The sequence below is a fragment of the Dioszegia hungarica genome (assembly GCF_025882075.1).
Source record: "Dioszegia hungarica strain PDD-24b-2 chromosome Unknown MKK02contig_2, whole genome shotgun sequence".
Lineage (NCBI taxonomy): Eukaryota > Fungi > Basidiomycota > Tremellomycetes > Tremellales > Bulleribasidiaceae > Dioszegia > Dioszegia hungarica.
This window is the reverse complement of record NW_026515766.1, coordinates 1,888,219-1,913,151: the sequence shown is the minus strand read 5'-3', so window position 1 is coordinate 1,913,151 and position 24,933 is coordinate 1,888,219. Positions and strand designations below refer to the sequence as shown.

General features: G+C 57.0%; 10 protein-coding genes across 10 annotated transcripts; 6 read left to right on the top strand and 4 right to left on the bottom strand.

Moving 5' to 3' along the window:
* Positions 1–235: 235 nt before the first annotated feature.
* MKK02DRAFT_40151 (uncharacterized protein) lies at positions 236–756 on the bottom strand (the record flags this gene model as incomplete). Its single annotated transcript, XM_053090978.1, has 4 exons — positions 236–435; positions 496–604; positions 670–684; positions 736–756. The coding sequence occupies 4 exons, from the start codon at positions 754–756 to the stop codon at positions 236–238; spliced, it is 345 nt and encodes a 114-aa protein (XP_052949601.1).
* A 182-nt stretch (positions 757–938) lies between these two features.
* MKK02DRAFT_40150 (transcription factor IIIC subunit delta N-term-domain-containing protein) lies at positions 939–4,112 on the top strand (the record flags this gene model as incomplete). The annotated part of the gene is made up of 15 exons (XM_053090977.1): positions 939–1,073; positions 1,146–1,407; positions 1,468–1,552; positions 1,601–1,685; positions 1,730–1,817; positions 1,875–1,974; positions 2,023–2,129; positions 2,186–2,358; positions 2,407–2,551; positions 2,602–2,878; positions 2,929–3,071; positions 3,117–3,376; positions 3,424–3,547; positions 3,598–3,804; positions 3,868–4,112. The coding sequence occupies 15 exons, from the start codon at positions 939–941 to the stop codon at positions 4,110–4,112; spliced, it is 2,436 nt and encodes an 811-aa protein (XP_052949600.1).
* An 836-nt stretch (positions 4,113–4,948) lies between these two features.
* Positions 4,949–6,527, top strand: MKK02DRAFT_40149 (alternative oxidase 1; the record flags this gene model as incomplete). The annotated part of the gene is made up of 8 exons (XM_053090976.1): positions 4,949–5,195; positions 5,245–5,324; positions 5,375–5,457; positions 5,537–5,750; positions 5,802–5,866; positions 5,916–6,074; positions 6,125–6,376; positions 6,431–6,527. 8 exons carry the CDS (start codon positions 4,949–4,951, stop codon positions 6,525–6,527), a joined length of 1,197 nt encoding a protein of 398 aa, XP_052949599.1.
* Positions 6,528–6,825: 298 nt separating this feature from the next.
* MKK02DRAFT_40148 (NADP-dependent oxidoreductase domain-containing protein) lies at positions 6,826–8,233 on the top strand (the record flags this gene model as incomplete). The annotated part of the gene is made up of 7 exons (XM_053090975.1): positions 6,826–6,907; positions 7,035–7,149; positions 7,197–7,294; positions 7,342–7,567; positions 7,622–7,761; positions 7,846–8,158; positions 8,209–8,233. 7 exons carry the CDS (start codon positions 6,826–6,828, stop codon positions 8,231–8,233), a joined length of 999 nt encoding a protein of 332 aa, XP_052949598.1.
* A 113-nt stretch (positions 8,234–8,346) lies between these two features.
* Positions 8,347–9,759, bottom strand: MKK02DRAFT_40147 (uncharacterized protein; the record flags this gene model as incomplete). The annotated part of the gene is made up of 5 exons (XM_053090974.1): positions 8,347–8,667; positions 8,717–9,069; positions 9,133–9,188; positions 9,239–9,525; positions 9,583–9,759. 5 exons carry the CDS (start codon positions 9,757–9,759, stop codon positions 8,347–8,349), a joined length of 1,194 nt encoding a protein of 397 aa, XP_052949597.1.
* Positions 9,760–10,805: 1,046 nt separating this feature from the next.
* MKK02DRAFT_29791 (uncharacterized protein) lies at positions 10,806–11,789 on the top strand (the record flags this gene model as incomplete). The annotated part of the gene is made up of 3 exons (XM_053087907.1): positions 10,806–11,058; positions 11,117–11,248; positions 11,302–11,789. 3 exons carry the CDS (start codon positions 10,806–10,808, stop codon positions 11,787–11,789), a joined length of 873 nt encoding a protein of 290 aa, XP_052949596.1.
* Positions 11,790–12,221: 432 nt separating this feature from the next.
* On the bottom strand, positions 12,222–14,315 carry MKK02DRAFT_40145 (uncharacterized protein; the record flags this gene model as incomplete). Its single annotated transcript, XM_053090973.1, has 8 exons — positions 12,222–12,388; positions 12,438–12,449; positions 12,508–12,724; positions 12,775–12,918; positions 12,971–13,087; positions 13,144–13,416; positions 13,463–13,822; positions 13,875–14,315. 8 exons carry the CDS (start codon positions 14,313–14,315, stop codon positions 12,222–12,224), a joined length of 1,731 nt encoding a protein of 576 aa, XP_052949595.1.
* Positions 14,316–16,722: 2,407 nt separating this feature from the next.
* On the top strand, positions 16,723–18,680 carry MKK02DRAFT_35148 (putative glutamate carboxypeptidase protein; the record flags this gene model as incomplete). The annotated part of the gene is made up of 10 exons (XM_053089096.1): positions 16,723–16,814; positions 16,887–16,904; positions 16,953–17,115; positions 17,199–17,399; positions 17,474–17,591; positions 17,642–17,797; positions 17,842–18,072; positions 18,130–18,317; positions 18,368–18,455; positions 18,499–18,680. The coding sequence occupies 10 exons, from the start codon at positions 16,723–16,725 to the stop codon at positions 18,678–18,680; spliced, it is 1,437 nt and encodes a 478-aa protein (XP_052949594.1).
* Positions 18,681–18,775: 95 nt separating this feature from the next.
* On the bottom strand, positions 18,776–20,418 carry MKK02DRAFT_40143 (tyrosine phosphatase family-domain-containing protein; the record flags this gene model as incomplete). Its single annotated transcript, XM_053090972.1, has 2 exons — positions 18,776–20,068; positions 20,116–20,418. 2 exons carry the CDS (start codon positions 20,416–20,418, stop codon positions 18,776–18,778), a joined length of 1,596 nt encoding a protein of 531 aa, XP_052949593.1.
* Positions 20,419–20,856: 438 nt separating this feature from the next.
* MKK02DRAFT_40142 (uncharacterized protein) lies at positions 20,857–24,743 on the top strand (the record flags this gene model as incomplete). Its single annotated transcript, XM_053090971.1, has 4 exons — positions 20,857–23,378; positions 23,425–23,845; positions 23,897–24,327; positions 24,377–24,743. 4 exons carry the CDS (start codon positions 20,857–20,859, stop codon positions 24,741–24,743), a joined length of 3,741 nt encoding a protein of 1,246 aa, XP_052949592.1.
* Between the last annotated feature and the right edge of the window lie 190 nt (positions 24,744–24,933).

The window sequence follows — 24,933 nt, the reverse complement described above, 5'->3', positions numbered from 1 at the left end:
AACAGCCTGGGGGAGGACGTGGCTCGGTGGAAGCGGACAATATACAGAATGGTGGTGGTGGCTGTATAGTCTTGTATATTGTCGAATAGTGTAGACATCTCGATGTGTAGCAAAATATCTGTAGACTGAGTGTTTGGGTTAGGTTTTCATACAGGTGAAAGGTTAATGGAGTCCCGCGAGCATGCTGCTCCTCGCTCGACGTACTCATCCCAGGAGCTTTCGAACCACATGGCGTTCATCTATTATGTTGCTGCCCGCTACCTGACCCATTTGGCGTATCCACCCCCGTTGGCGCCGACTGCATCGTTGGCGTCGCCGGTCCGCCCGCAAATGTAGTAGGTATCGAAGTCTGATCGGGTGGTGGGGCGCCAGCAGCCGCAGCACCTGATCCTGATCCTGATCCTGATCCTTGTGATCTCGCCACCTTCTCTTCCCCTACTCATGTCAGCTCCAGTGCCCACTGCCCTGCTCTCGGTCCAGGGAAGGGCAACGCACAATTCGAGGGGCTCTCACTCGCCCGCTTGCTCAATAGCTTCTCTTTCCGCCGTGCGTTCGTCACTTGCTTAGTGAAGTAGTAGCCGAATCCTGTGGCTACTATCAATGCCTGATGGATGAGCTCGCGCAAGCTTGTCGTCGGTAGCGCGGAGGAGAGGATGGAGATCGACTTACACCCCAGCCGTACGCCTGGATCCGTCAGCTCTCTTTCCGTTCTTGCGCCAGCTTCATACGACTCACCACTGATTTTGCGGGATTCATGACGCTGTACGAGGCTGTCTTAACCGTCTTTGTTCCTGCGTTGGCGAAGTATAGTCCTCACAGCCATAGATCATCTCCTCTCGGTCTTGGAGGTTGCCTTACGGCATCGAAGTTGGTGGAGGTCGCCTCGAGCTCAACTTCGCGCTGCAACTCGTCAACAACACTTTTACCTGTGGGACAGCATGACCATCCAGCCACCCACCATACTGGGCACCCGGACCATTCCGGGTATGCACCAGTCGAACGCGCCCAGAGGTCTGAGCTGGAACGATGATGGCCAAGCTGCCTTCTTCACGACGCGCGGGGTCCATATTTTGGTCCGTCCCCTTCTTGCCGTCGATACCCAATTACCCACCCCTCCGCTCGTGACATATAGCTGACACATCTAGACTCCCCATCTCATATGTTCTCTCCCTGCTCCTCCGGCGTACCTTGCCCCCGGTCTGACCCTGGAGCACCCATCCATGATTCTGGGGCGGTATAGGCGGGGTGAGATGCCCGCGGACAATGAAGAGGATGAGGCGGGGCCGTCGACGAGGCCTGTCCGGCGCGTAAGGAGGCCTGAGAATGGGGAAGTAGGGTGGTATCTTAACGGAGTGGATCCGAAGGAGATTGACAGGATGGAGGTGTATGGTTGGACGGAGGTCGGAGGTGGGTCCGCCAATACGCCCCTGGAGATGGAGGTATTTAAACACAGCTGACATTCTGTAGAGGAGAGTAGCGCTATCATCTCGCATGACGAGTTTACGACGCAAGCGATGGCCTGGTCTCCCTCGGGCTTGTCAGATCTGGGGAGGTAAGCTATCCTGCTTCTACGTTCCGGGATGTAGGGCTGATCCGACAGTTGTCTATTGGCTATCATGACCACTCAAGGTCAGGTGTCGGTATACGTACCCTCCAGAGACCCATACACGAAACGATGGGAAGAAGTGAGCACAATCCGCTGTCAGAGGATCATAGGCTGATAGCTTAGATAGCGGATATGACGGTTCTTACCCGGGCGACGCTGAAGAAGGAGAAGGAGTTGACTGTGCCAATGATGCTGCAGATGAGGGCCACATGTACGCCTTGAGCCTTTTGTTCAGAGACCAGAGAAGGAGCGATACTAATGGTGACAGGTATGCAGTGGTCCCATGCTCTTCCCCTGACGAGCACGCTCGGTATAGACTCCAGCTTGTTTGCTATTGCGAATCGAGCGGGAAAAGTCGTGTTCTGGTCGTGAGTGCTTCACTGTATCTTCTACACATTATAAGTGCTGACCGTCAGCTATGGCCCGGAGAGGAGATTCGAGAAGGTCCTGGGGGCCGAAGTGACTACGGGTTGGATAATAGCGCTGGATTGGTCAGCCTGGGTAGAGGTCGATAAAAACACTTGTAAGTCATCAAAGGGGCACTCTGTCAATCGGACAAGACTCAGGCTGATGATTTAGATACATCCAGACTGGCGATGGCATGTAGCGACGGCAGTGTCGCCATTCTGCATATCCAGCAAACGGTCCAGGTCGATGCGGAAGGGGCAATTAGCCGGACGGTGAAGGTTGTCAAGGATGAGAAGATGCCAGATCAGGATATGAGAGCTATTTGTGGGCTCAGGTGGATTGGGGTAAGCCTGTCAAGCGTATACTGTGAGGGCCGGCTGCTGATGTAGCAGACTATCTTGGTCGTCACCCGGCCTGGATCTATCACCTTCTGGTCAGCCCCATTTTCGGGCTTGGTCAAGTGGTCAGGGTGTAAACGGATAGTCCTGCCGGGGTTGGGTAATTGGGCAGGCGCGAATCCTCTGAGCAGTTGTGCTTGTCAGTGATCCTTCTCATGTCAACGTTGAAGAGTCAGCTGATCGTCTCAGCTATACAGCAAATCGACTCCGACTCCCTGCTTATCGTACTCTCGACTCACATCCAATATATCATCACTGATCTCCTCACCTCGCCTCGCCTGGACGATCACGCCGACTCGCTCAATCTAAGCATAGCTGCCAGGCAAGTGTACCTCGACCATGTCCAGACCGACATGTTCGAAGGTGCCGACAGCACCAAACAGGACGCATACGTCCAAAGTACGACGGCGTTGACTTGTGGATGGGCGGGAGTGGGAGAAGCGGGCTTAGTATCGTGGTGCGGAGAGTGAGCTATCCACTTCATAGCGCAGAGCAAGTCCGGAGCTGATGTGTCAGGGCGACAAACTTTGCTAATATGGAAATGAAGCCTGAGGGGATCCGGCAGAGCACTTTTGTTGTGGCGGATATGGGAGGGATTATGCCGCGTCGAAGGGCAGTCATGGACGAGATTGAAGATGTATTGGAGAGTCCACCATCTCGTGAGTCCGAACCCTTTCTGATTGCGCTCTCGGCTGACGTGGTAGTCGTACAGATATCACCGCTCAAAGCGCTACTACCTCAACTACTGAGGATCGTCGCCATGCCCGATCAAGACAGCATCGGCTCCGAGATCCTCGAGCTCCTATCTTCGGAAGCGTGGAACGAGGCGGGACCGGCCACTTCTAGCTTGGACGATAGGGGCGCCTCCTCGAAAGACGCGATGGCGAAGCTGAGGCTGAGCATCTGGGGTAGCAAGCCGCTCGATGGAATGCGACTGCGATATGCACTCGCTAGGTGGTCAGCTGTGAGTCCCCTTCTCTCTCTGGCTTGAGGACCAAGCTCATTGGCTAGGCCACATTTACTTCATCGGCCAAGGCGTTCACGTCGATCTCCACATCGATATTGCAGGCCATACAGGGGATCGTCGTGGAGCGGCAACTCGCATGGGCAGCAAAGTCTTGCGGCAAGTCGATCGGTAAGCATTCCAGTCATAATCGCCCGGTGGACCTAGCTTATTATATGCAGGGATCGATCTTCCCTTCCTTCGGCTTCTGCTAAGGTATACGACGGACTCCAACGTCGCATCCGACATCGACGCGCTGTCTCGGGCCGTCTCCCACCTGGGGGCCGATGCAGGCGATGCGCTTCTGGATCCATGTCCGGCGTGCGCTCAGCCGGTGGCATTAGGGGATGTCAACGGGAACGCGCGATGTGGGAAGGGACATGAGTGGAGTGAGTGGTCGATGCAGCCTGTCGACACTGCTCGTTGCTCGGACAGAACGCTGATTCTGATAGGCCGATGCTCGGTTACTCGCCTGCTCATCGCTCAACCGAATTACCGCGTCTGCTCCTCCTGTCCCGCCGTGTCCCTCATTCCGACCAGCAGCGCCGAGCCGCCCATACCCGTCGCCGAGGATGGTTCAGATACGGACTATCTGCGTGTAGCGGGGAAGGCGGAGTCTGGGGGAATGGCCGAGCAGATGCTGGAGGCGGCGGTGGTTTGCTTGTTGTGCGGAGGGAGGTGGGTCAGGGTGTATTGAACGGGGTGCGGAGGACATGCAGGATAGTCGTCATGTCACGCCACATGGTACACCGACGGGTATGTTCTACTAGGCTGCTTGAGCTTCTGCTGCGCAATGGGCGAGGAAAGAGCTTTGCCTGCCTAGTATCATCTACAGATCTTATACTCTCCGCTCCACCCCCTGTACCTTGTTCTGGGTGTGGTGCACAAGTCGCCTGCAATCGGTGGAGGAAGTGATACCAAATCTAACGGAGAGATACCAAAAAGCCGCTCGAGCAGTACCGCCCATTTGTCTTTCGGTGGAGAGCCGGCTCCTGTTCTTCCCGAACTCCGAGGTCCGTGCGCCGGCGCTTTCCGAGCTGATCCTAGGGTTCGCGTTCATCGTTGTTGCGATCGTTGCATTCGGTTCTCAGACAATGATGCGGTATCAAGAGCTGGTAACCAGTGGTCCGCGTCCGACTGCCTCAGTACAGGTTGGAAGACATCAAATGAAGTGAAGAGGCACGTCTTATCAGCATCCGGGAGCATCTCGTAAACTGCTTACGAGAATCTAATCTCGAGGAATGCTCGGGTCGTTCCGCGACGGAGACGGAGCCGGGAGAAGGACGCGCGCCTCGTGATTTGGCTTTGTAATTGTCCGGCCCGGTCAGCATCTGTCAATATTGAAGTCACCATTGGCACGGAAGGATTCGGAGCTCTGTGAAAGGATGTATATAAGGGGAGTGCATAGCTTACTCCTCCTTCGCCCGATATACCTTCTCTTCCACTCTCCATCATCGATAACACCGGAATACCTCTCGAACCCACCGTATCTGCTCATCGCGTTAACGTTGCCAACCCTTTCACCACCCCAATATGGCCGCCATCCTCCGCACAGCGCTCTACCGTACCACCACCTCTCCCTCTGTCTTCCTTCGCTGCTCCGCCACCACCACAGTCCACGCCCGATCCTTCTCCGCTGCCGCCCGCAGGCAGATCGAGGCAGGTCGCTCCCATCAGGCGTCCACTGCCCTGCAGGCGGACGTCCACCATCGCGAAGAGGGATCGAAGGTGGGAGTAGTAGGAGAGGAGATGAAGGGGTCTGAGGGGCCGCACTATCAGGGTGAGTTCCGGCTGTCGGATGAAGTAGGGCGACGGAGCTGACAGAGCAGACAAGGCGATCTCGGATACGCTCTCGAGTCACGACCAACATGGATCGTGGACGCTCATGCAGCCGATCTACACCAAAGAGGTAAGTCATCATCTCGCCTGTTCCTATTGAGAGCGAGCTGATGATAATAGGAGGTGGACTGTGTCCAGGTGGTAGGGCGGACGCCTGTTACAACGAGCGATAAGATTGCGCATGGCCTGGTCAACGTACTACGGTATGTCTCCTCCCCTTCCTTGTTGCTCCCTATCTCCCCCTCACGCTAATCAGCCTTGGACTGAGCTGATATATCTCAGCAAGACCTTTGACTTCTTCGCTCGCTACAAGCACTACGACGTCCCCGCCGATATCCTCGCCATGAAGCCAATCCCCATCGAAAAGCTCCGAGCCGAGGGCAAGATCTTGACCGTCAATCAGTGGATGACGCGGGTCATCCTTCTCGAGAGCTTTGCGGGCTGTCCGGGGATGGTGGCTGGAACGCTGAGGCATCTGAGGAGTTTGAGACTATTGGTGAGTCAGCGAGGCCCCTCTCTGCGCTGAGATCCGAGCTGACACCGGCAGAGGAGAGACGGAGGGTGGATCCATACCATGTTGGAGGAAGCAGAGAACGAGCGGATGCACCTCTTGTAAGTTGACGCATCGTTCCTCACCTATGGCCATCAGCTGATCAGGTAGGACATTCCTCACGGTCGCCCAGCCCACCTGGCTCACTCGAGTAATGGTCATGGCCGCCCAGGGAGTGATGTACAATATCCTGTTCTTCTCCTACCTGGTCTCCCCTCGGACCGTCCATCGCTTTGTCGGCGCCCTCGAGGAGGAAGCGACAAGAACCTAGTGAGTACCTATTGTGTTTCAGCAGTCAGGAGCATCAGCTGAAGATCTAGCACTCACTGTATCTCCGACCTGGAGAAGGGCCTCATCCCCGAGTGGGTTGACGTCCCCGCCCCCAAGATCGCCATCGACTATTGGCGTATGGGTCCCGAATCGACACTCCTCGACGTGATCAAAGCGGTCAGGGCGGACGAGGCGACACACCGGTTCGTCAACCATAGCCTGGCCAATCTGGATCAAGCACGCGACTTCAACCCCTTCGCGCTGGGCGAGCCGAGCGCCGAGCTGAGAGGGACCACAGCAGAGTGAGTATCGTTCATCGTTGCTCGGATATCCTGCACAACAAGCTGATTTCTCAGATTCACAAGAGCTCAGTCGGCCGACTTTGCGAGGAGAGCGCAGCAGCAGGTGGTGGAGCAACAGCAGCAGGCGAGGATCGAGCACGCGGGACAATAGATAGGCCGAGGAGGACGGTCATAGATGGTGGATCTCCGTTCGCATTATGTCATGTATGGAGATAGAGGCTCAATCTCCGGGACGGAGTTACGGTATGGAGATGCCTTGTTCGGCCTCGGGCATTGCATTGCGTCATCATAGCTTTGTTTTGGCGACCTATAATCAGAGCGAGACGTGGGTGGTCGATATCTATCGCCCCACACCTATGATAAGGACAGTAAGAACAGGCATCAGCTTGATTAAGACCCCGCATACCCATCGCACATCGACTGCCATTGCTGCTTGCTATCCCAGAGCCATGTCCACCGCCGCTACGAACACCTCGGCAGGGCCCGATCGCGTCATGATCGGCAAAGACAGCGTACCGCCCATGGCTATAGGTAAGCAACCTGCACTTCACCTACTCTCCCATTCGGGTGCTATCCAGATTCCGTGTACACGCGTCCTCTAGGAGTCGACTGGCGGTCTCCCAGGGTCCTGCGGTCTGGACGAGGCTGACGCTCTCAGGTACCTGGTCTTGGGGAGACAAGATGGTCTGGAGCCACAAAGACGATGACTTTGCCAAGATCCGAGAAAGCTGGAACGCTTGCAACAAGCAAGGATTGACCTTCTATGATACAGCGTGAGCATGCCGTTCGATGGAGGGTCGGAATCAGAGCTGATCTCCAGTGAGGTATATGGAGAAGGCGAGTCGGAGCGGATCATCGGCCTCCTTATCAAGGAGACGGACGAAGAGACCAAGAAGAAGCTCTTTATCGCTACCAAGTGTAAGTTCTGCTGACTTGGCATGTCATGAGACTACGCTGACCTTCAGTCCTGCCATTCCCCCGCCCCGCATCCCTCTTCCTCTTCACCCCTCCCCTCGTCCGCAACCTCAAGCGCTCGCTCGAGCGGCTCGGTCTCGACAGCGTCGACATGTATCAGCTCCACTCTCCTACAGGACTGAACTCGTTCGAGAGTTACGCGAGCGGTCTGGCGGAATGCTACAAGCTGGGTTTGTGCAGGCATATCGGAATCAGTAACTTCAGCCTGGACGAAATGTGAGTGTGTCTCTCCTATTGGACAGTCAGTAATACAGCCAGCTGACGGTGCAGGATCAAATTTGCAGATCTTCTGGCCAAGCACGACGTGCCGCTCGCTTCGAACCAGGTCGAGTTCTCGCTTTTGAGGAAGTTGCCGGAAACGTCTGGTCTGCTTGCCGAGTGCAAGAAGCGGAACATCGCTCTGCTAGCCTGTAAGTCTCCGTCCCTCATCCCCGAGCGTGCCGTGTCTCTCTCACTCATCGTCCGCACCCACCATGATAACGGCTGACCTCCAGACTCACCACTCGGAATGGGCCGCCTCACCGGCAAATACTCCTCTGAGAACCCCCCGCCAAGCGGTCGTCGATTCGCAAGTCAATACACTTGGAAGCAGCTCGACCCGCTCATCGCTCTCCTTCGCGAGATCGCGACGAGGCACAATGTCACCCCATCAGCTATCGCCATCAATTGGGTGATGATGAAGGGTGCCATCCCGCTCGGTGGAGCGCGCGACGGGAAGCAGGCGGAGCAGAATGCGTCAGCGATGACTTTCAGGTTGACCGAGGAGGAGATGAGCAAGTTGGATGCGAGCGGGTTTGAGGGTACTACGTGAGTGTCTGCCTTGGTTGGGCATAGTATGACGCAAAGCTGATTCGCAGGTCACGCTTCTGGCAGCACGGATAGTTGATTTGTCAGTTTGCGGTTCCTCTTATTGTCGTTCATATCGTAGATGAGAGTAAGCAGATATGCATTGTCGGATCGGTATAGACAGGTGTCACGAGAGGTTGGGGTCAGAATCAGGCAATCGCGCTGGTCCCATCCTGATCCTCCGCCGCCTCCAGGTCCCAGCGCTTCACCCACTGGACCACATCAGCCCATCCCCTCACCCTGTGCAGATACAGTCCCAGCTCGATGTCCTCGACCGTGATCTCCAGGCCAGCTTTGACGCGCTCGTCGTATGGCATGAGCTCGCCTGGCGTGGCTACGCCCGAACGAGCGCGATTCCAGGCGTAATCGCCGAAGAGTAGGCACGGAATGGGCGGGTCCGATTCGACGACGGGTTCAAGATTGCCGTGGTTGTCGTCAATGAAAAGCGCGGCCTTGATGGCGCGCAAGACCTGCATCATAAGTTCTATCGTCAATCGCCGTTCGCAAAGGTGGACATACCTTGAGCTTGGTCATCCCGCTCTTACCCCTCCCCGACACCTCCACCAACCGTTCATTCAAGGCCCTCTCCTGCTCCAACCCGCTTGCCGTCTCTCTGAGCTCCGGGATTGGCTCTTTACCGTACGATGAGCAGCACCAGATCGCCGCCAACACATCATCCGGGCCTGATCCCACCGAGATCCCGTGCATGTTGAGCCAGGCCTCGATATCCGCCTTGAATCGCTCGGGCCGAGCGGTGACGATGTGGAGAGGGTGGCCGAGAGCTTTGAGGGCTTTGAGAGCGTCCGCGAAACCGGGTACCGGAGCGACCTGGGGGAGGGCGGCGTCGAGCAGGTCCAGCTTGCGGATGGTCTCTGGTCAATCAGCTCGGATCTCATTTGCCTCCCTTGTCAAGCAGGAGATAAGAGATGACGTACCTGCCGGTGTACCCCAGCCCTTGTTCTGCCAGAAGACGTAGGTCTTCATATCGTCCCTGATGAAATCAGCAAGACCCTGTGCGACCCTAATGACTAGAGGGCTCACGGTGTCAAGTTCGTCCCGAATTTGGCATTGTGCTCCGCGACGAGCGTGGGGATGTAATGCGAGCAGACATCGTCAAAGTCGACGGCGATGATCCGCGCATTGTGAGTGACCTTGTCGCCAGCGATCTGCTCTTTGGCCGAGTCGGCATCGATGAGCTCCTTCTGCTCAGTCTGCTCTTCCATGTCAGTTGTGACATCCTCAAAGTCTGAAGGCTCTTCATGAAGCGGCTCGTTGGCTACTCTTGTTTTCACACCCTTCGGGAACAGCGCCTCCTTCATCCGGTGGTGCTGAGTGTCAGCATGCGATGATCCCGGGACCGCGCGGCGCGCGACGTCGATCGATACCTCTGGGGTCTGGTTGTATTTCTCAGAAGCAAAGGTGAAAGATTTGGTGATAGGCGAGACAGGTGAGTAGATAGCGTAGGAGTCCATAGGTGAGGGGGACTTGAGGGTTGATGACGACGAGTGGCCGCCATCGGAGGAGAGTTGAGACGGGGATTGAAAGGACGTGATGTCGTTCATGCTGGGAGGCGCGACATGGTGCGGAGAAGAAAGCGTGATCGGCATATCACTAGACGGTGAATAGGTAGTATTGAGATAAGTCCACAAAAAGACAAGTAGAAGGAGGAGGGGATTGTCGCTCTTATCGCCCTCTTGTAGTCCGCCGTGGGGACTGAGCCATGCGAGCCTGGACCCAGCCTCCTTTATCCCATCAAACGTGTCTGAATGCCTCGAACATCCCTTCATCCCCTAGGTACACTAGAAGATACAACGTGTATGATCATGACGCTGGAAGCCGAGCGAAGAGGGGTGACCGCGTGGTGACGTGACAAGGGGAAGAAGGGATATCGCGGTTGGCCGAAATGCGAAGAGCGGTGATGCTTCGATATCGATGGCTTCGACGCGGCATCTGTACACGTCAGTTCAAACCCGATGAGACGCTGCGATGATCTTGCGCAGAAGCTGGGTGACTATGAAAAGAGAAACAAACTGAGAACTTACCCGTCCGCGATATCACTTCCCGTCCCTTATCCTTCCCTCACCCCATACAGGCCCAACGTCGCAGATTGAGACTCCTTTCCAGCAGTAAATCTACTCCACCGCCCTCCTCTCCGGTGTATCCACCTTCGGCGCGTTCAACGCCGGAATAAGAGGATTAGGGAACGCCTTCGGTCGCTGCTTTACTGTCTCTTGCCGATGTGACGAGAGGAGGAGGAAGCCGACTGATCCAGCGACGACCATGCCGAGGATAAGGAAGGGGTTTGGCGGTCTTCGATGAGGAGGTGCCATACTCTTTAGCTAAGTTGTAAGTGGATGGGAGGAAGGAAGAAGGTTGGCTGAGATCGGGAGGTATGAGGAGTTTCGGCGAATTCTCGGATAAACCCCTTCCCACATCCCACAGGAGATCGAGGGCGATCTACGTCCATCATCCGCATCTTATCGCCAGAATGTCGGGCCCGTACTCTACACCGCCACCAGACAGCCCGTCGATATGGCACTCTACAAGGCGGGTCACTCGGTCGTGTACCAAGCCTCAGCGGGAGCCACGGGCGATTATCCCGGTCTCCATGCCGGGACCGTCCGATCTGTCCGCTCTTCCCGGCCCAACAACACCGCGTAAGGCCAGGAAGCCTCAGACACCGGCGAGACAGCTCGCCCTACCGCCTACTCCAGAAAGCTTGCCAAAAGCTGCCAAGCGGCCTCGACGCTCAGCGGTGCAATCAGCGTCAGGGGCGGCAGAACCGTCGGCAGCAGGACCAAGCGTAGAACCTGCTACGATTGGGCAAGATGGACATACGGGAAAAATACATCTCGCTCAAGGTACGCATATCTAGCTTCTGCTGATCCGACTCGCCGTGGATCGTACTCATAACTCCAGAGCGTCTGATGCATGACCCATGGAAGCTATTGGTGATGACCACTCTCTTGAACAAGACCTCTGGCCGAGCCGTACGCCCCATATTCGAGATCCTCCTTCAGCGGTATCCGACCGCTCATGACTTGTCTATAGGTGAGCTATCTTGCCCGTGAGATTTTCCCCGGGCAAGTTAGCTGACTCCACAGCGAGCATCCCAGACATGGCAGACCTCCTCTACCCGCTCGGCCTCTTCAATCAGCGTGCCTCCTCTCTCATCCGCTTCTCGCAGCAGTATCTCAATCTCGGCTGGCCAGTCACGACTAGGGAGGGCTCTGCACCACTATCGAATGGACACACGCCGCTGAACAGTCCGATACCTGCTGACCTGGACGTCAAGGTCTTCTACGGGTCTGGGATCTACGCTTCAGACAGTTTCAGGATATACTCGCCCTTACTTCCGGGCGGCGGTGCGACTCACAAGGAGGCGGAATGGACTGCCCAATGGGCAGAGGCGGTGAATGGGATGCATCGTGCCGGGAGAGCCTTCGGTGTGACGGGAGTGCGAGATGCTGGAGTCGAGGCGCTTGCCAGCTATATGACCGATATCGATACGGATCCAGCAGAGGAAGAGTGGCGGAGAGTCAGACCTACAGGTAAAGGATCGCTCATCGTAAAGAAAGAAGGTCGCAGCTGACTTGGCAGATAAAGAGCTTAGGCGGTACCTCGTGAGCATGCTTTCTACTCGTTAACATCGCTCATATCGCTCGGAGACTAACGCCTAGATCTGGAGATGGGGCATCGAGGGTATAGTATACGATATCCACGCCGGGCCTCTCATCAAAACGGACCGCGACAGGAAACGGCTAGCTTGGCTTCTTGACGAGATTTAACTGATCATCGCGCTCAATCTAGCATGTAACCCTCTTTACCGGAACATTCTGTGTGTCTGACCGATATCCGAGCATCTGCGCTCCTTGGCTAATTTCTGAAAGCTGAATACATATCTGACAGTGAAAGCGGACTAAGTGAAACTAATATACAATACAAGCATGACCAAACCATAGGTCATGCTGCTCGAAAAGGTATCGGGAAATCGAATAAGGTGTGGTAGGACGAGGTATCTCGATCAGGCCGGGGAGCTGATGGGCGTCAAGCAGAATCGGGTCTGGAACAGATAACGGAGCTTGTCAAGAAGGTCTTGGTCGGCATGCATTGTCTGCGAGTCGATACCGGCGCTGTTGGGTGGGAGGGTGTTGCGGAAGGTGACGACGTTTGCTAATGCGGCCATGGCTCCTAGCGAGTCAGCTTCCCGAGCGCCGGTCACACTTCCCAGCTGACATACCTGAAGTAACATCTATGCCTGATCAGCTTTGCTCCTGGGTACTCTACTCCACACCAGCCAGTTGACTCACGGAATAGATCCCAGTACGCCGGGCTGTTCTTCCCGCTCAGATGACACAAGATCGACATCAGCGCATGGAACGGTCCATGACGATCCTTGACGAAGTGCGCGATCCCGTTATACCCAACATACGATCGCTGAGCTGACAGCGTCGGGCTGGGCGACAGAATCGAAGTCTGACAGAGTGCGAGAAGAGCGTGCAGCTCTGCCGCTGTTTTGGGTCGAAGCTATGGCGATCAGCTTAGCTTGTAATCCGATGGCGCAAGTCTTAACTGACCTCGTCCAGGAGCTCTTTGTGCGTTGTCAGCGAGATTGTCACGAAGCGTTTTCGACCGGCCGAAGCTGGTCCGCAGGGCATGAGCGTATTTTGCCGGGTCTTGAGGACGAGCCGCGCGGCCTCGAGGGATCTGACTTCGACGTACTGATGTGTGAGCGATGCCTAATACGTCTTGTAGCTTGAGCACTTAGCTCACCAAGAAGTCCTTGGTCCGGCCGTCTTGTCGGTCTAGGAGGATATGGACGGGTGAGGGGTGAGTAGCGGGAAAAACATCAGGAGGGAGAAAACTCTCAACGACGGCGGGGGTGATGTCCTTACTGTCAGCTTACAGTCTCGAATGGGGACCCCAACGGTCACGCGACAGCTCACCCAGGCCACGTTGTCGATCCGGAGAAGGATGGTCTTCCCACTCCCATCATCTTCGACAGCGGTGTCCGTCGAGGATCTTACTCCGTTACTCGGCGGAGTAGTAGGTGGACTGGCAGCCTCCTGATCGCTCTGCGGGGTATGATGCTGAATACTGAATCCCTTGACTGGCTCGAAAGAGACGACTAGTGCGAGGCATGTCGTACACCTCGACGGACCATGCGTTACCGAAACTGCCGATATCGACGACGAAAAGCAAGTCGAGCAGACGATATGCTAGATCGTCAGCTTCCGGCCGTATAACTAATGCCGTCAAGCTTACAGCGCAAGGCATCATGCGCATCTTGCGACCTTGATTCTGGTCCCTCCCACAAGCATCGCATCGCCCTTCGTCGCCTTCATCCTGCTGTGGACTGGAGCCCGCGAGAGTGGCAAAGGGATCGCTCGGCGGAGTATCGATCGGAGTCCGAGTTGATCTCGAAGTGGACAGAGAGGACCGCTCGGGCGTGACGGGCGTGCCGGTATTGGTAGTGTGCCGATGCATCATCCTCGAGGAGGCGATAGTGGGAAGGGTGGGACGCCTGCTGACTCTGTTGATGTGCGGCGTCGGCGGCAGTCGAGGGGCGAAGCGGAAGGGCTGTGTCGGGCGTCTTGGCGGTGTTGGCTCACGGAGGAGCTCTTCCTACAATGGTCAGCTTTCGAAGACGGCGTTCTTGCATTATCAGTCAACTGACCAGGAGTACTGATCGGTCCACGACACGCCTGATCACCCTCTGTTCCTCATCCATCAGAAGTACTCGCTGACCCGCCCGTCCTCTAGCGGACCAGGCTTCGCTCGAGCCATCCTCGCTTGTGTAATACCCACGCCCCGTGTCTTCTTCAGAAGCAAGAAGCGCCACATTCCGCTCGTACTCGACCTGATCAAAGCGGTCGCTCTGGACCCGCCTGACTGCCTTGTACGGCGACTTCTCCGGCTCGTCAGGGAGAGAAACGGGCGACTGGGCCGGAGAAGGCGGGACGACTTGCCGCGAAATGGCGGCGCGAGGGGCACGGCGGATCGCACGGTGCCGGATTGGTGTCGGTGATATCGGAGAGGTGTGACGGTCACGCTCGGTAGTAGAGGCGAATGAAGAATCTGAGGAGAGTTCGAGGATTTGCGAGGGCAGGTCGCCCATAATGAGAAGGTCTGAAGTTGGACGCTTCCGAACGAGAGTCCTCGGCTGTAATGTGTTAGCTGACAGGCCGAACGGCAACCTTCTGCGTCACCCAACTGACCTGGCTGTTATCGTTCCTGTAGCTACTCGACCGATCTGGTAAACGACTTCCAGTGGAAGCTGGCCGGAGGATGGGCGTCATTCTCCCCGCTTGGCGGAGAGTAGTGAAGCTATCACTTCGAATAAGGGGGGCGGGCCGGAAAGACAACATGATGACCTGAAACTCAGGGAGGAAGTAAGGAATGAGGTGCGAAAGCCAAATAGGAGGCTGGAGGAGTTGTAGGTAGGGATGGGCTGCTGTGATGAAATCAGCAAGGCCCAGAGAATAGTGATGATACGTCAAAAGGTCAGAATGGCCCGCCCGATCGAGACGAGGGACACTCGGCTTCGTCCAGCATCAGTGCGTATGCTTCTGTGCCACAGACCGTGGTGCACGGATGCTTGTTTCAGGAATACTGTTGGAAGAGTCAGGGAAGCACAGATTGTCGGGGCGGAGAAGCGCTCTCGGGCCGCCGAGATTGGGGATGCCGTCGGAGTACTTCGATGTTGACCGGCGCTTCCGCTTGTCAAAGAGGCTCCGCGATCAGTATGTGTGAGAGTGTCTGATGGATGCTGAGGAATAGTCAGCTCAACTGTCCTCGATCTCGTGGCATCCCTCGTGTGCTCCAAAAGAGAGTGCTGTCCAGAAAGGTCCGGCATGAGCTCTGTCAGTGGTCGGCGCCAGTAATCTTTTCGGTTACAATACCGTACCAACCCGATACCGACTGGTCAGGGATGCGACTTTCCATCCTTTAGCATCATTGGCCGGACAGAAGATTGATGATGATGTTCCAAGCATTGCTCCACGCCCCTTCGAGGCCAATACCATAGGCTGTCAGATCTGCCCACTTCGTGTGATATGATTGTGTAGCTGAATCTTGCAGAAGGGTAGCTCGGCTCCGAGGAGGCTGGATCCCTTCGTCAAGTGGATCAGTGGTACCGTTGTCAGGTGGCGCAAGGTGAGACTCCTGTAGAGCATGAGCGGTCACTAGTGCGCTCTGCAGACTCGAAAGGATGCTCGTCAGTGGTCACGCACAGATGACAGATTCAGCCGGATCGGGCGGGTGACTAATGGAATGCATACGTCCCTTCATCTCGACACTGCCTCTTGAAGCTACATAAGAGCCTCCTGCGGAAGCTTGTGATGAGCGCCTGATCCCCTTGTGCCTTATTGGTCGGCTCGATGCACGATCGGACTGGTCGCCTGAAGGGCCAGCATCGGCCAAAAAGCCGCTTGACTCGCCGCCCAATAGTCAGCGCGCTACACCCAAGAAAGCGGCACTGGCACCGCCAGACTGTGATATGTAGCGTCAGCTTCGAGATTGTCTGATCGGTGGACGATCGAATAGCGTGGCATATCGGAAAACTTGTACGGGACCCGGCTAGCGTTTTGCAGTCAGCCGTTCTGAGCCAAGTCACATAAGAATCGCCAGAAGCCGCTGGACACTTAGCTGGAGTCACCATGTGAGCTTGAGGGCGGGTCAGTGAGTGATTCTTAGAGCCTGTATTGCTAGACAGACCGAGGTCGAGACCGAGACGAATGCGAGTACTAGTATTGAAATGGCTGACTGCAGTGAGCTTGTGATCTAGACGACCGCAATCTCCACGGGGTATCCATCTGTCTCATATAAGTTCGCCAATCAAGAGGTCCGAAACTGACATCCTGGTCTTAAATCATCAGGCCAAAGATGTCATCATAGACGTCAGACAGCACATTGTCCATAGACATCCAGTCGGCTTGCCGAGTTCCCGCTACGGCCGTTTTGACTCGTGCCCAACTGGGTTTGACGTTTCGTATTACTAGATCAAAGCACTTTTTCTAGCACCCTGATTGAGCGCAGGTATCGCCCAGGTGTTTCTGATTCAGTAGATCGTCAGGAGACATCTCAAACTTATAGTAAGCCAAAGTGCAAGCCAAAGTGAGGAAACCTATGATGCCCTATCAGCGTGCTCGCGCGAGCGCCCGCAGCCGTAGACTCGTCATCACCTACCTGCCCATCGCAGTCATTACTGAGTAGATTTTTGGCTCTTTCCAGCTGCTCAATACAAGTAATGTCAATGACCTACATGCAGATGAATCACCTCCTCCATGATGCATGATTCGCCCCCGCTGCTTGCAGGCAAGGTCCGGCCGCATCGGCAAATAAGGTTTGGTCGTTACGTAAAGCACCACCACATTCCTCAATGTTCCACATGGACCACCTTGCGAGCGAGCTTTGGTCGATCCTTTTATAGATAGCCCTTGGACCTCCGACAACTATCTCTCAACCTCGCCTGTCCCTACTCATCACATCATACATACCACCCCCATCACGCCAGAACACTCAAGATGGCCGCTGAAGCTTCCAACTTTTTGAAATACGTGGATGAGCACGAGGAGGACTTTATCCAGCGTTTGGCCAAGGCCGTCTCTATCCCCTCGTACGTCTTTGCCCTCAGCTGCTCCAGCGAACAACCTGTCGGCAAGCGATGAGCTCCGGCTGACCTTTATAGCGTCTCCGGCAACATCGGGTAAGTAGTCTTGAACGTGAGATGCAATACCAAAGAGCTGATAACCAGCTACATCAAGGATGTCGAAGCAATGGCCGAGTGGCTCCTCCAGCAGCTCATCAGCCTTGGCGTGAAGGCCGAGAAGAGGGCGATCGGGCAGCACAAGCTCGAGGGCAAGGACGTCGACCTCCCGCCTGTCATCATCGGCCAGCTCGGGAACGACCCGAACAAGGTGAGCTACGCGTTCCTCATCACCCACCTTCAACCCGGATTGGCTACGCAGCTTTTCAAAGGGGTCAAGAACTCACCTGGCAGAAAACACTTCTGATCTACGGGCACTACGATGTTCAGCCCGCGCTGTACGAAGACGGCTGGCACTACCCGTGTTTCGAGCTCACGCAGGATCCGAGCGGTTCGGGCCGGATGTACGGGCGTGGGTCGACCGACGACAAGGGACCGATCATGGCTTGGTTGAACGTGCTCGAGGCTCACCAGAAGCTGGGCAAGGAGCTTCCCGTATGTTATATCTCTGTGTTCTCATCCGCTGTATACCGAGACAGCGGGCTGCCAGTACGATGCTAATATCACAGGTCAACCTCAAGATGTGCTTTGAGGGTATGGAGGAGAACGGGTCCGAGAACCTCGACAAGTTCATCGAGTCGGAGAAGAACGGCTTCTTCGCTGGCGCCGACTGCATGTGCATCTCAGGTGGGTTACGTGCGCTCCTCCCGCTTGCTGGGCTAAAGTCTGACCTCCAGACAACTACTGGCTCAACACCGAGACTCCGTGCCTCACCTACGGTCTCCGCGGTATCAACTACTACGAAATCCGCGTCAACGGTCCTGACCGAGACCTCCACTCGGGTGTCTTTGGCGGAACGATCCACGAGCCCATGACTGACTTGATCCTCCTCAGTGAGTCTTTCCCGCTTTCACAGAAGGGGCATGCTGACAGGCAGTGTCCAAGCTCGTCACTCCCGCCGGCGAGATCCTCATCCCGGGCCTCAAGGACCTCATTGCGCCCGTCACGGACGAGGAGCGTGAAAAGTTCGAGGCGATCCACTTTGGCGTCAAGGACATCCACGCGGCCGTCGGCGGTGATCAGACATTGACGAACGACAAGGTCACGACGTTGATGGGACGGATGAGGAACCCGAGCTTGAGCTTGCACGGTATCGAGGGTGCTTTCTGTAAGTTGCCGTCGATCCCCATTCCTACGGGCGAGTGATCTCAGCTGACATTATCAGCTGCGACCGGCTCCAAGACCGTCATCCCCTGCTCGGTCAAGGGCAAATTCTCCATCCGTCTCGTACCCAACCTCACCATCAAGAGCGTCACCGACCTCGTCGTCAAGTACCTCGACGCCGAGTTCAAGAAGCTCGGGTCCAAGAACAGGTGCGAGGTTGTGCTCGGTCACGGAGGCGAGCCCTGGATGGTGAGCTATGACTGGCATTTCGAGTCAAGGTTGCCAAGCTCACATAGCAGGCGGACTTCACCCACTACTCGTACCGTGCTGCACACAAGGCGACCGAGGATGTGTACGGGCAGGCGCCGGACTACACTCGGGAAGGAGGTACGTGTTCTCTCATCGCTACCACGCTGCCGCTGATGTCAAGGCTCCATTCCTGTCACTCTCGACTTTGCCGACATTCTCGGCTTGAACGTTCTCCTCCTCCCCGTCGGACGTGGTGATGACGGCGCGCACTCAACCGACGAGAAGCTCGACAGGGACAACTACATCCGCGGAACCAAGCTGCTCGGGTCGTACATGTACGAGCTGGCTGCGATCTCCAAGTAGGCATCTGGCGGAGTCCTGCGGAAGTGAGGAGGAAATGCACAATTTACATGTCGAATTCGGAAGTGCTGCAGGTATATTGACATGCTGTACAAAGCTCAACCGTAACCCGCTAGATCTAACGCCGAGATATGAAGTGAGGTAGGTTGGAGGCTCATCTCCCCATCATCGTCATCGTCCTCGTCTTCATCCTCATCCTCATCGTCTTCCTCGTCTTCCTCTTCTTCCTGCTCGGTCTCGGTTTCGGAATCCTCAGCTGAGCTCTCCGGACTGCTCCCTGATTGAGCTCCGCCGCCAGCCGCGTCTTGCATCTCGCCAAGAGCGACGAGCTGACCGCCTTCCACCTCTCTGGCCGCCTCGCTAGCATCGCTGCTGCTCCCACCGGTGCTGGCTTTCGACGGCATGGAGCGTCCCCCGACATCCTGAACGTCCCGTTCCAGGATCCCTGCAGATACTCCGCTCTTTTCCCAGCTCACTGTGCGAGATACGAGCCCAGGCGGCTTTCCCGCGCTGACCGCCCGACTCGCATTTGCAGGCTCTCCAGCGGCGGACAGTCCTTCCCGCTTTGTACCGTCCCGCACAGTAAGGGCCGACCCGCTCGCTCCTGCCCCGCCTCCCTCCTCTCCTGTCCGCTTCTCCTCCACCCCGATGCCTAGAGTGACTAGCGTCGCAGACAGAATCGAAGTGGCAGCAGCCATCATGCTCTGTTCGTCCTCCCTTGTACCGACAGTCCCCGACCGGGTATCGCGCCGTGAGTTGACCCGCGATAGGCCAAAGGAAGGGTTCGTAGGTGTTGTCCCTGTCTTTCCGCTTGCTGAGTCCGGAACGGGAGGCGGTCCCATATTCGTACTGGGAAGAGGAGGGAAGGTGAGTTTCATGGTAGGGTGTTTCCGGGATGATAGGGGATGGGGGAATGGAAGGGATCCAACAGCTGGGGCGGAGAGGGTACGTTCCCGGTCTCTCTCCTTTTCCTTCTCCTTGTCCCGCTCTCTCGGGGCGGAGGGCTCTCGTTCCCTCGCCTCTTTATTGAGGCTGGTGTTGGAGCGGGAGAGGGTCATACCCGGTGATGCCGACGCCGAGGATGGGGCGGTCGTGCTTCCGTTCTTGTCGGTACTGGTTGTGGACGATGCGATAGTGGGCCAGAGCCAGGATGGAAGGGGCGGGGAAGGGAGGACGAGCGAGTCGGTACTGGGCCCTGTGGCAAGATAGGAGGTGATGAAGGGTACGAGTGGGAGGTCTTCGTGGTCTGGCTCGAATCTGGCTATCTCGTCAAGGATGGACTCGGGCGTCCAGCCTTGGAGTTTGCGCAGACACGACACCAGTAGAGTAGTATGTGAGATCCCGTCCTTATCTGCGATATACAGCGGGTAAGACGAGGGGTCCAGCATAGTCTGGGCTCTTCAGCGCAGCACGAAATATCGCGAGGAAGGGGACATACCCTGAGCACCTCGCCAACTTGCGTTCTCCCCATCCCGAGGCTTTCCTCCCCCATCTTCTCCGCCTTCACGCATATCACCTCGACCTCATGCTTCCTCGCCCATCTTGCGAGTGGCTCGCTCTCTCCAAGCGGCTTCTTGTGCAGGTAGACGATGGTGCGCAAGTGCAAGCGCTTGAGGAATGGGAAGTTCCGAACGGCAGGCACAGCTCCTCGGTACAGGATTTCTGCTCGCTGCTCTCCGTCTTGAGCGATTGGCGGACAGGCAACGATTGAGAAGTGGTATGGCGGTGTGAGGATGGGCATAGCGCCTCTGGTGCAGCCTCTAGGGCAGCGCCTGCCTGCAGCTGCCTGTCTTCTGGACAAGCTGGATGGATGGGGTGGTGGTGAGGTGAGATCTGGGTGATCGATGTTTCACCAATAGGAATTGCTTGATTAGGAAATTGTTAATAGCAGATCCCTTACGGCATTTCCCGGTTTCTGAACTGGACCAGCCAACTTTGAGAGGCGTGAAAACAGAAAAACAGGTCAAAGACAGACGCAGCTCATCATCTCCTTACTACCTCTTGCACTTGTTCATTCTCAGGCAGCTGTCCCAGTAGGCCTGCTCCCCTGTCGATTAGGATTCATCAGACGGCCAAACCGGCGCACACTCGTTCGCAAGGGACGAAAGGCACGTCCATCGGTCGACCCCGACGAAAACAACAACAACTCTGACCCCCTTGAGGCCTAAGCTCATGCGCAATGCCTAAACCAACTTTCCTCCAGACGGTCCTCCGCAAGCCCACACGGTCATATGCCGACCCCAACGCTCCTTCGCCATACGCGGATGTACCAGAAAGGGCATACCAGTACGCCCCGCCCTCATCCCGGTACTCTGCACGGGTCGACAATGGTGTCCACCTAGGGTTCAGAGATTACGCCTATGATGACGGGCATGCTCAGCCTGCACTAAAGGCTCGAAAGGCGCGGTCGGTCGTCTCGGAAGCGATACAGGAGGAACCGTACAATGCCAGCCGATTCCCCAAGGCACGCAAGGCGCAGAGCACGGTGGGATTGAGAGAGGCAGCGGCAGGAAGGCCGGCGTCTGCGGCGAGCGGGACGGTAAAGCGGAAGAAGAAGAAGACTGTGGATGCAGAGTCGGTGATTTCGCGGAATGCAGGTCAAGGGAGGCGGCAGCAGGAATGGCGGCCAGAGGAGGAAGAGGAGGAGCCGGAGACTCCTCAGAGACGGCCCGCCGCTCGTCAAAGGGAAGTCAGCAATTCGTCCTCATCGGCTGCGTCGTCTTCACTTCGTCCTCGGTCTCCAGTTCGAAATGCCTCGCCCCTCGGCCCTGACGCTCCCTGTGGGCAACGCTCCAAAGGCAATGCTGTTCAAAAGATTGTCGCAGGCGGAGCAGCGCCACCTACCCCTCCTTCCAGCGAGCCCTCCAGCAGCCGCTCATCCCGCGAGCGGATGGACTCGGCCGCAAAGTCAATGGGGGATATGCACCTCGGCGATGATCGGATCGCGCGCAGCGATACTGTCAAGTCAGCCCGGACCATTCGGCAACAGCCCATGAGAACGTATACCCCGGAGGAGGAACAAGGGGACGAGGCGGATGTGCTCGCTCGTGGCGCAGCGGTCCCAGCCCCAATCATCGTCGAGCCGGAGAAGGAGACCACTCCGCTCGACCAAGAGATCCCCATGTTCAACATTCAACCACCTACCCCTGCGCCATTTCCGGACCCCGGCGAGACGCCGTTTCACAAAGAACAGTACCCACACTCGCCGTACCAGCTTGGAGCGGCGTACGAGTCGCCCTCAAAGCATGCAGCATCACCTGCCGCGCAGAGGGACGTCCGGGAGGAGGATCATGAGGGGGACATGGGGAGTGAACACGGCGAGGCGGGATCAGAGGAGGATTCCGAGTCCTCGCCACACTCCAGCACCTCGGCGAACAATCAACCCCGCTCGCGTCCTCCATCGGTTGCCTACACCGCTCCTCTCCTCGGGTCGGAGGCCCACTCACGTCGGTCAGTATCTCGCCACTCGTCCCGCAATTCCGTCGTCGGCTACGGGGAGCACCGGCGTCAAGGCTCATACCCCATGTCCGAGGCGTCCAACGGTGGTCGAGGCGCCCGGGAAGGAAGCATCCGCTCCTCTGGCTCCGGGTTCGGGAGGGGCGGATGGGCCGTGGCTGCCGCCTCCACTGCGTCCGCGTCTGGACGGAACACACCGCAGATGTTCCTCCCCTCCGGCCCAAACTCGGGATGGGGCGAGTTCCACGTCCCCGTGCCTCCTCCTCGCCAGTCTAGCTTCACACCGCTTCCGTCGGCGTCGCTACCACCCAGCTTCGACCGGCTGCTCAATGGCACCAGGACGCCTGGAGGATCCGTCGCGAGCGGAAACGGCAGCGTACGGTATTCCGGGTTGGACGAGCGGGCGCTCTCGGCTCCACTCCCCCGGAAGAGCGAGTCTCAACCAAGCTCGTACTCACAGGACAGCGGCAGCGAGAGCGATAGCTCGGAGGACGATGGACTGCCTCAGCCGTCCAGATCTTACGCGCAGCAAGTGCAGGATGAATACGAGAACGGGGAGAGAAGCGTGGATGAGGGTCGGTCCAGCCGGTACGCCAATGGCCCACTTATACCCCGCAAAGACCCGCGGCGGAACTCGATGAGTCCTCAGACGCAGTATGCTCCGGGCTTCCCATCGAACGGTCTGCAGCGGGGAGCACTCTCGCGGTCAGGCCACTCGGAGTACTCGGGCGAGTACGACGAGCCGCAGACATACGACGACTCACCGCCGTACAGCCGTCCTCCGTCCCGTTCGGCTTCCGTCATGTCCCGCGCCCTGTCTCCTTCTGGGACTATGCGGCCCGGCTCTACCGGCGCCTTCCCCCGTCCCGCCTTCCTCGATCCCGACGTCATCACCATCCTACCCGAAATGACCGTCGAGGACTCGGAACGGCTGTACCGCGCCCCATCGCCGTCCGAGACGGACGCGGCATCTCGGCGCAGGAGTTTCAAGGCGATGAGCGCTATTGGGCGGTCCAAGACCCCCAGCCAGGCCGGGGATGCGCAGTCTATCAGGCGGCCGGCGAGCTCGGTGGGGTTCAGGCGGGACGATGAGGAGCTGGAAAGAGGAAGTAGGAGGGCCAAATCGGTCATGGGCTTCCGAGGCGGTGATCGTGGCGAAGGGAGCAAGTGGGAGGGAAGCTCTTATGGCGATGGGGTATTGATGCAGTCTGACGGGCTGGGCGAGTCCAGAGCTGGTAGCTACAAGTGAGTCGTGCTCTGTGTAGAAGGTAGAGAAGGGTGCTGATTACAGTACGATGATTCTCCCCGCTGGCGCTTTTGTCCCATCCGACCCGAACCGGAAACGTACATCTATGATCGACCCCCGCGTCCTCGGCCTCCCACATACCACCATGGCCACGCTCTGCCTGTCCCACTCTGCGCATAGACTCCCGATGACCCCGGTTCATTTGCGCGGAAACCTTCCGCCCCCTGTAGACTTTACGTCGCATATCAGGCCACCGTCCAAAGTCGGCAACAGGGAGATTCTTGTTCAGGTGTATGCGGTAGCGGTGGATGGACTGGATATACGGACGGTGGAGGAGAAGGGGAAAGGGGAGGTTGGCAAGTGGGTCCCGGGGAGGAGTTTCGTCGGGCGGTGTCTTGGGGTAGGGACGGAGGAGAAGGAGATTGTGAGAGGAGAGCTGGTTGTGGGGTTGTTGAATGTTCGAAAGGTCGGTGGTTCCCCTCGTATAATGTAGGTGTGTTCAGAGCTGATAAGACAGAGCGGAGCCCTAGCAGAGTACATTGCCTGCGATCGACGGCACCTATCCCGCGCTCCCCACCCTACCACGCTCACGCTGGAACAACTCGCCCTTCTCCCGCTCTTTGGGATCCCCGCTACCCGCGCCGTACGCGGAAACCTCACTCGCGGCGCCCGAGCACTCATCATGGACCCGCACGAAGGCGTCTCCGCTCTGATCTGCCAAGAGATGAGTCGGGCAGGCGTAAATGTCACCGCGCTCATCGGGGGTGGGGACGCGCACCATGATGCCCAGACGAGATGTCTACAGAATGGGGCAAGAGGCGTATTGACGGGTGCGCCGGCGGCGGTGATGCTGGGTCTGGATGAGGAAGGGTGGGATGTTGTGGTGGATACGAAAGGGACGCAGAGGGTGTATGATGCTGCTCGTCGGATGCTCAAGGATGGTGGCAAGTGAGTTTTGCGCTTTCTTTGGAAAGGGGATCTCCTAGCTGATATTCAGAATCATCTCCCTCGCTGGCGCAGACCCATCCCTCTCCGCCCCACCCGCGTCCAAACCATCCGGCTTCAAGACGCTCCGCCAAGCCTTCTCTCGCCGGAAAAATAGCAAATACATACACTTCACCCATGTACTCCCAGCGGGCTCGGGCGAGGCGGAGGTAGATACTTCCGGAATGGACGTGAGGGATGTGCTGGACGAGCCGCGCATGGCTGGGTTTAGACCGGTACTGGATGAAGAGAGGGTGTGGGCTTTTGAAAGGGGGATGGAGGCCTTTAGGCTTACGAAGGGACATGAGGGCGCAGAAGGGGCGGAGGGGGCGGAGAGGGGTACGGGGGCCGGAGTGGGGGTGGTGAGGATCATCAATTGAGCGAGAGAGATGTGGAGATGGGTTTGATCTTTGTTGATTGTCTTGGGTATTTGTACATTTGTTGATCTAGGTGTAGGTGTAGCTGCTCTTCTCCTCCATAGCTTAGTAAACCACTATAATTAATGCATGGTAGCAGACAAGTCTCCCATGCTCATCAAGGACAAGATTAGATAGATCGACAGGCTAGTAA